At 40.1% G+C, this 7,839-nt stretch overlaps 1 protein-coding gene across 1 annotated transcript; it reads right to left on the bottom strand.

Moving 5' to 3' along the window:
* Window positions 1-2,718: 2,718 nt before the first annotated feature.
* Window positions 2,719-6,262, bottom strand: LOC122665482 (protein HIRA-like). Its single transcript, XM_043861635.1, has 5 exons — window positions 5,853-6,262; window positions 4,751-5,026; window positions 4,407-4,658; window positions 3,925-4,322; window positions 2,719-3,775 (listed from the first exon to the last, which is right to left on the bottom strand). Exons 1-5 carry the CDS (start codon window positions 5,958-5,960, stop codon window positions 2,719-2,721), a joined length of 2,091 nt encoding a protein of 696 aa, XP_043717570.1. The 5' UTR covers window positions 5,961-6,262.
* Between the last annotated feature and the right edge of the window lie 1,577 nt (window positions 6,263-7,839).

The following is a 7,839-nucleotide window of genomic DNA, read 5'->3' as shown; positions in this document are numbered from 1 at the left end:
GTGATGGATCATATAATGAAAATGATCAATCTGTTTGAAAAACTAGAATCCATGGGGACTGATTTCAACCTGCGATACATGACTGATGTGATCTTAACGTCACTCACTTCTACCTACGCACCTTTTAGGATGTCCTACAAGATGTCTGAGAAGGAGATGGAGCTCACCGAGCTTGCTAATGCACTAGTAGAGGCTGAAGCGTCCTTGAAAAAAGACAAGGCTGAGGTCAATGCAACTGAGGAAAAGCCTTCTTCAAATGGGAAGAAGAAGAAAAAGGGAAGTAAGGGCAAGACCCTGAAAGCCAAGGGTGGAAAGTCTGGCAATAAAGGCAAAGGCAAGTGCTTCTATTGCAAGAAGGAGGGTCACTGGAAAAGAAACTGTCGTGCTTACCTGGCAACTTTGAAAGACAAGAAGCCGGATGAAACAGAGGCTACTAAAGAAGGTACATGTGATGTTCACATTCTTTATAAGTCTAATTTGTCTTTTGAACCGACCAATTCTTGGTTGGTGGATAGTGGATCCACTGTTCACATTTGCAATGATTTGCAGGGGTTCAAGGAGACAAGGAACCTGAAAAGAAATGAAGTGCGTCTTCGAATGGGCACTGGAGCTGAGACCATGGCGTTGGCTATGGGAACTTTTATTTTAAATTTTAGTTCTGCTAGTTTAGTTTTGAAGGATTGCTATTATGTACGCTCTTTCAAGAGAAAGATAATTTCAGTTTCAAAACTTGTTTTGGACGGATATGGTTTTTTCTTTAATTCTAAATTGATTATTCGTTTTAATAATTCCTTTGTGGCATCTGGATATATGCAAAGTGGTTTGTATTTTCTAGATTGCCCAATAAGGATGAATGTTGTTTCAAATGTTGATTTGAAACGGAAAGCAGCTCCAGTGAACTCAACATATCTGTGGCATCTAAGATTGGGTCACATTAATGTAGACTGAATCAGTAGATTGGTGAGGGATGGGCCCTTAGAGAGTTTGAGGGTGGAACCATTCCCCACCTGTGAGTCATGCCTTTAGGGCAAAATGATCAAGAAACCCTTTAGCAATAAAGGTGTTAGAGCCATAGATCTGTTGGAGTTGATATACACTGACGTGTGTGGACCCATAAACATACAAGTAAGATATGGGTATGAGTACTTTATCACGTTCATCGATGATTACTCTAGATATGGTTACATATACTTGATGCGTAGGAAATCGAAAGCCTTTGATAAATTCAAAGAATTCCAAGCCGAGGTCGAAAGACAACTCGATAAACGCATCAAGTCCTTATGATCAGATCATGGAGGGGAGTATCTATTGGATGAGTTTAAAGAACATCTCATATCCCAAGGGATAGTTAGTCAGCTAACTAATCCAGGCACACCACAACAAAATGGTGTATCCGAATGACGCAATCGGACCCTATTGGATATGGTCAGGATGATGCTCATTTATAGTGAGCTGCCTCTTTCTTTCTGGGGGTACGCTTTAGAGACGGCGATATATATCTTGAATAGGGTTCCATCTAAGTCTGTAGCCAAGACACCCTTTGAGACGAGTTGGAATTCCAAAAACTCCACGGGTAGCAGAAAATGCCACTTCAACCTTGTATAACGTCAACTTGGGGAGATCAAGAATAAACAAAAGCTGTGCTATTGCTAGAGCAAAAGTGCCATACAAGCCCAGCCACGGGGCTGATATTGGCAAGAAAATTTTAGATGTGGCTAATACAGAAGGTCTCCCATTATTTGGATAGTCTGGATCAGTAACATGAGCCCTAGACATGGAAGAGAACCTTGTCACTAAAGGCTTCACAGTCCTTTGACCTAATATTTAGACATATTATTATTTAATGGAAATTATTATTATTTAACGGAAATTATTCAAGTAAACTTAGTCCTCACAATCTTTTAATCTGTTTGTAAGTTCAGGATAGTCTACTTTGTCTGTCCATACACTATTTCACTTGGTACCTATACTCTTTTATAAGAAGTTCAGGTCTTCAAGATATTCTTTTATTTGGTAGACAAACTTGTATTTAGGTATTTCTACTTATACTTTTTTTGAAACTGAAGCTTGTAAAGGCTTTCATCCAATAGCTTGAAATATTTCTCCAAGTCTGGTCAGAGTTTTGAACACTTGTGTTTAGTTACTTCCATTCTTATTCTAACTTCTCATGGAAAAATTTACAAAGGTCGTCATTCAACAACCTAGTATTGATCAGCATCATATTGACCAACCTGAGATAAAGGCTGTTGTGAATCCATGATCCCCAATATTTTAATAACACAAAGTCTAGGAATGGAAGTACCTGTCTCAAGATATAATGTCATTTAGATATTCTTATTTAAGTATTTAACATGATGAGGTCAAGGCTTTTGCATATCTACTCATGTAATGAAGCATCATAGTCATGCCGATTGACAACTTAACTAGAGGTCTTAAGGCTATCTAGCATAATATAGATCCTCTGAAAACCAAAATTACTTAAAATAGGTAAAGTCATAGTGCACTGTGATACAAGACTTGCTAGCGACCCAAAAAGTCAACCTAACCATCAACCTGCTTGCCTATCCACCACTCACAATGGAACAAGCACAAATACAATGAAGAATAAGTTCAGTTTTTGTTTTATATCATGAAGCTAATTAATGAGTTCTTCGAGTCTTGACATCACCTTTGATGAAATCCTTTATGTGAATATGGCAAAATCTGAGGAAACAAGCCTTAAAAAATTACCTGTAAACAACCATCTTCACACCCAACAGCCCAGAAATTTGAATTTCCAGCTAAGACAGTTACTTTCCCAGACACTCTGTCAGACCAAAGTGTTTCAGCCCCTCTTGTGCATATTACTTCTGTTTCTCTAGTCGTAAATGTATTTCCAATCCCAACCATGTCATTAACAGCTCTTTCTACAGGGCGAGCTTCCAAGCAAACTGGAATGCAATCTTCCCTTTCTTTCTTATCAAAGACCCTGATTGAAAGAGCAGTGCAGCAAGCAAGCTGTGAACCAGAAGCCTTCACAATTCCAGACTTTTCTACACTGATTGTCCCATCTGCACCTGCAGAGACTGGAACCTTTTCAATAACAAGGCTTTCACTAATGGTCGCCCTAGCAATGATCCCGGAACGTTCTTTAACACCAGAATGGTTTGCTTCAGGGTTTCCACTAAACGGTCTTTTAAGAGAACCTTCCCTGCTGGCAACATCAGCAAGAAGCCCCCCACTATCACCTATTCGCTGATCTGCAGGATGGAAGTCAAGCACTTGAGCTGCGGCCCCACCATAGTTACTTTCCTGGTGAACAGGTACACCAACTGCTTCTGGAATAATCCTCTTTCTGCCATCAGGCCGCCTATACTCCCTTTGCTTTACAGGACTAGAAATCCGGACAGAACTTGGTACTTTGTTTAATCCATCACCACTGGCTCCTCCATTTTTCTTTCCTTCATCAAGTTGGGAATCAGAAGACTTTAGAAGCGTCTGACTAACATTTGTGCTACCAGGATCCCCTGAAGATTTTACAGATGTGTGGTTTGGCTGGACAACAGCAGTGATCTTTTTACCAGCAGATTGCTTAGCAGATGCTGCTTCTAGCAATAACTGTGCTGGGCTTTCAGCTAAGTTTGCCTGTCGTCCTCTAGCATCACCATAGCGGTTTCTTTTTAACTCATCCAATTCAGCATCATTTATTCGGTGGCCAAGCTCTTTAACCTCAAAGTGGAAAGTTGCCACCGTCCCATCCAAGGAACACGCAAATAGTGAATAACCATCAGGACTCCTGTTTAAGGAAAAGATAGAAGAAGAATTAAAAATAAAAATAAAAGGTCCAAAAGCAATAGGAAACCACATTAAAAGATACCATTCAATTAAAGGAATATGCTGTTAACTGTTTGTGGAAAGAATTATAACCACTAAAAATCTGCCTACCATGTTAAATCTACCACACTTTGAGTGAAGAAATGCTTGGCAACAAAGAGAGGACGAGCACTTGCAGTTGTCCATACAGTTACAGTACGGTCCTGACTTCCAATTGCAATCACATTGTATGGCAGCGATTCTTTTGCCGCAGCCTTAGAGGCCCCATTAGACCATCCAACAGGTGCAGCTTTTACTTCCTGACCATTTAAGAAGTTCCTCCGGAACATAGAGTGGTTGAATCTCACCACTATAACCGGGGCATTATGCCCTAAGAAATCAAAAGTGGCAGACCATTCCCCCCTTTCCAATACAGGTGCAGAATGCCTGGGCTTCTGAAAACCATGAGTTGTGGTGATAAAATGGCCACAAGGTGACCATCCGAGCCGCCTAAAAAAAGTGGAACCAAGCTGAAAAGACCCTTCTCATATTAGTTTTGAAGAAAATAAGGAAAAAGTGCAAATCGACCAATATCAGGTAAGGTGTGCACATACAGATTTCGCCCAATGCCCATCTGTCCTATGGGCAAGACTCCAATCGCTTGTTCTCCAGATAATGACAGTCTTGTCATCTGATTGGCTTGCGATGAAAGAACCAATGGGATCCCAAGCAACACCTTTAACCAGGCTTGAGTGACCCCTCAAGACAGCAGTGCAGATTCCATTGCTCATGCTCCAAATATGAATTGTGTTATCCAAACTCCCACTAGCCAATATTGAGTCATCTGGAGACCAATTAAGATCTACCTACTTCAAGCATGGAAAAAAAAATCTTCAGTTAGAAATTGGTAATAGCACTGGACATTTGGACAAGAAACTTAGTTAAAAACTTCCATTACCACATCTGCAGTGTGTCCCCTCAAAGTCATTATGACTTTCCAGTTCTCGACATCCGGGGGCTCTCCACTACCAAATTCAGTTGTGCCTGACCCAGGCTTCCTCTCATGAATTAGGATCACCTGATCATCAGATCCTGACGCAACATACCTGCCATGCTTTGCCCACCTAACACAGTTAACTGACCCAAAGTGATCACGGAGTGTAGCTAGCAGTGTCTGAGTTGATTGGTCATTTTCTGAATCCTTATCCAAACATTTCATGTTCCATATCCGCACCTATACCCAAACACAATATACCCATATGTTAGCTCTTATACAAGTGTAAACACCATAAGATGCAGTTTGTACATAAATAGGCGTTCATCAGAATTACAGTTAACAACAGCGGTAGTGCTTAGGTTCAGTGTGTAGTGAACAAATTAATAATAGTTGGAACAACGTAAGAACAGTAAACAATTGTTTCTTTGATAAACTCTGACAGCTTGATGAACATAAAGTCCACACAGACTACGAACATAGCAAAGAAACCTGATCACATAAATGTTATCTAGAAATCATAATACTAGTACTAAAAATACATAACTCAGTTCAAGAGATTATTGTCCTGCTCTGAAACTAGATTTCTTGTCCCGTGTTCCAACTGGACGTGAATCCTAATAAATTACTGAGTGCAGGGCATTGCTGTTTCTTAATCTGAACCATAAACAGAAGTACAAAAGAACAATTGCCAGTTAAGTTTCAGAAAGTGTTGAGCCCATCGTGGCATGAAGCTACATTACACCAATATACATATGTCCCATATCTAAAAATTACATCGCGATTCGTGAGAGTTGTCCAAGGGAATCTATAATTGTTAGTGCAGTTCAAAACCATGATTGATAAAGCATCAAGAACAGATATTAGTGCCCGAAGATAGAATGCCCAGACAAACCCACAAGCACCCAAAATCAAAAGGTTATAAAGCATATCAACGAGCTAGCAACCGAGTAGGAAATATAACAAGCAAACTAAACTGAAATAAAAGGGGAAAAAAAAAGAGGTGGGGGGGGGGGGAGGGGGAAGGGGAAGAGAGAGAAAGATGACTCAGCCAGGAAATCTCAACCTTGTGATCTCCGCCACCAGTTGCAAACCTAAGCCCACCAGGTTGGATGTCAATTGAAAATAATTGCATTCCTTCATGTCTAATCCAAATTGGCTTGTCGCATCTCATTTTTGCTCTGTTTCTGAAGCCCCAGACACCTATCGTTATCTCCCCTTCCCTTCAGCAAACAGAAAAAGAGTCCACAAATCCATGAATCAAGGCCAAACCCTAGATGAGTTCATCAGCCTTGACCAGTCTGCAGAACCCTAGTTGAGTTCCAGAGCAAAAACCCCTTCAACAAGGTAAACCCAACAGGGAAAACGCTCAAGCTTCTGCTCTCGAATAGTCAAACGTTGGATTCTCACGAAAGATATTGTTTCCCAGAATCAAAAGACTGCTACAGAGACAACTAAAGAAAAGAAAAAGAAAGCATCAAACTTCAAAGAAAAGCAACTGGATAAATTGAAAATTGGGAAAGGGGAGAGAGAGAGAGAAATGCGGAAACCTCATAATAGCGTACTAAATAATTTTTCCTATTTTAAGATGTTGTAAGAGAGAGAAGACGCTCTGAACGTTGTTCATCACTTTAGATTCCGCAACATCAACCGTTTTTAATTCAAAAGAAGTGGCACTTGATGAACAGCCCTTGGAATTAAATAAAATTACAATGCTAGCAGTGTTCACCTCACTAGTGCGTGAAAGATGCAAGACACAGGTCCCTCAGATTTGCCACATTTGCACACGTGTTGACATATTTGTCCATATTTATAACCAAATTCCCTGTCAGAGAGTTGTCAAAATAGGCGAGCGGTAGCAAAGCTTGAGCACTGCCATTATAAAGCAATGTTAGCGGTGCTCCGTCAATCTAAGTCGTTGAATTACCATCATCTAATTTGGAACATTCATTTTATTAAAGTACATTATCTATTCTTTACCCACATAGTCGGTGAACTTTTCATCTCTTTCAAACGCGATCCCCCAAATCTGATTCATCTTCTTTTTCACACGATCCCCCAAATCCCTTTTCCTTCCTCTGCTTCACCAAGCATTCATCTTCTTTTCCCCACACGATCCCCCAAATCCCTTACCCTTTCTCTGCTTCACCAATCTGAAAACCCTAATGGCATTGGATTCGCAGGAGACATTGCCGTTGTGAGCGCAAGGATCTGCAATGCGACAAGCCACTCCTCTGCCGGAGTACCCATTGGAGAAACCCTGCTGTGAACCTCTCTCACCTTGCCGGTCTATTCTGTGAATCAGAACCATTTTCTACGAATATCTCTCGGTCTGCCGGTGAGACCCTGCTGCGAACCTCTCTCGCCCTGCGGTGAGATTCGCGAACTCAATGAGGTTTTTTTTTTCTTTGCCCATTTTGATTATTTTTCCTTTTCATACCTTGCATTTCATTATCTCTTTCGACATTCTTGTTAGAGATTGGCCGATTTATTCTTGTTAGAGATCTTCTGATTGTATTAGTTTTCTTATTCTTTTTCTATAATTTATTTAGTTGTTCTTGGAATCTACTCATAAACCCTATTTCGTGGTTTCATAGTCATTCCTATTATCTGTTCTATAGTTCCATATTACCATTTCTGCATAAAGGAACTCCTTTCCATTCTTCATCTTTCTTGCTGGAGTTTCAATCCTCTCTTCGTTTGAGTTATGTAAATTTTTAATCCCCTAACGTTTCATTGTCAAGACAATGAGATGTAGCATATGGTAAGTTGACCAGTTCTTTCAGATAAGATTAAGGAGATCTGATCTTCAGAGATACAAAGAAGACATCCTCTTAAAAAACATGTTTAAACATTTAAATAAGTCTCTTTTTTTCACCATCTAAAGCATGCCATTGTAGAGAATTTTTCATCTTCTTTATGCACCATTTGATATGGGCTTGCCTTAATCTTCCTAAATCCTTTGATAAAAATCCACTATGTTTTGTGGGTGGTTGCACTGGGACAATCTTTGTTGGTTTATATGGACATTTTGGATGATGGTATTAGGTAAG

This window comes from Telopea speciosissima, chromosome 6, assembly GCF_018873765.1.
Source record: "Telopea speciosissima isolate NSW1024214 ecotype Mountain lineage chromosome 6, Tspe_v1, whole genome shotgun sequence".
Lineage (NCBI taxonomy): Eukaryota > Viridiplantae > Streptophyta > Magnoliopsida > Proteales > Proteaceae > Telopea > Telopea speciosissima.
The sequence above is the reverse complement of the archived record's forward strand: the minus strand, read 5'-3'. Positions and strand labels throughout refer to the sequence as shown.

What these genes read in the sequence shown, in the direction of transcription:
- LOC122665482 (XM_043861635.1), bottom strand. Translation starts at nt 5,960, where the DNA reads ATGAGATGCGACAAGCCAATTTGGATTAGACATGAAGGAATGCAATTA. An exon ending in GGGGACACACTGCAGATGTG is followed by an intron (nt 4,659 to 4,750) that starts GTAATGGAAGTT and finishes TGCTTGAAGTAG; the next exon opens with GTAGATCTTAATTGGTCTCC. An exon ending in ATGGGCATTGGGCGAAATCT is followed by an intron (nt 4,323 to 4,406) that starts GTATGTGCACAC and finishes GGGTCTTTTCAG; the next exon opens with CTTGGTTCCACTTTTTTTAG.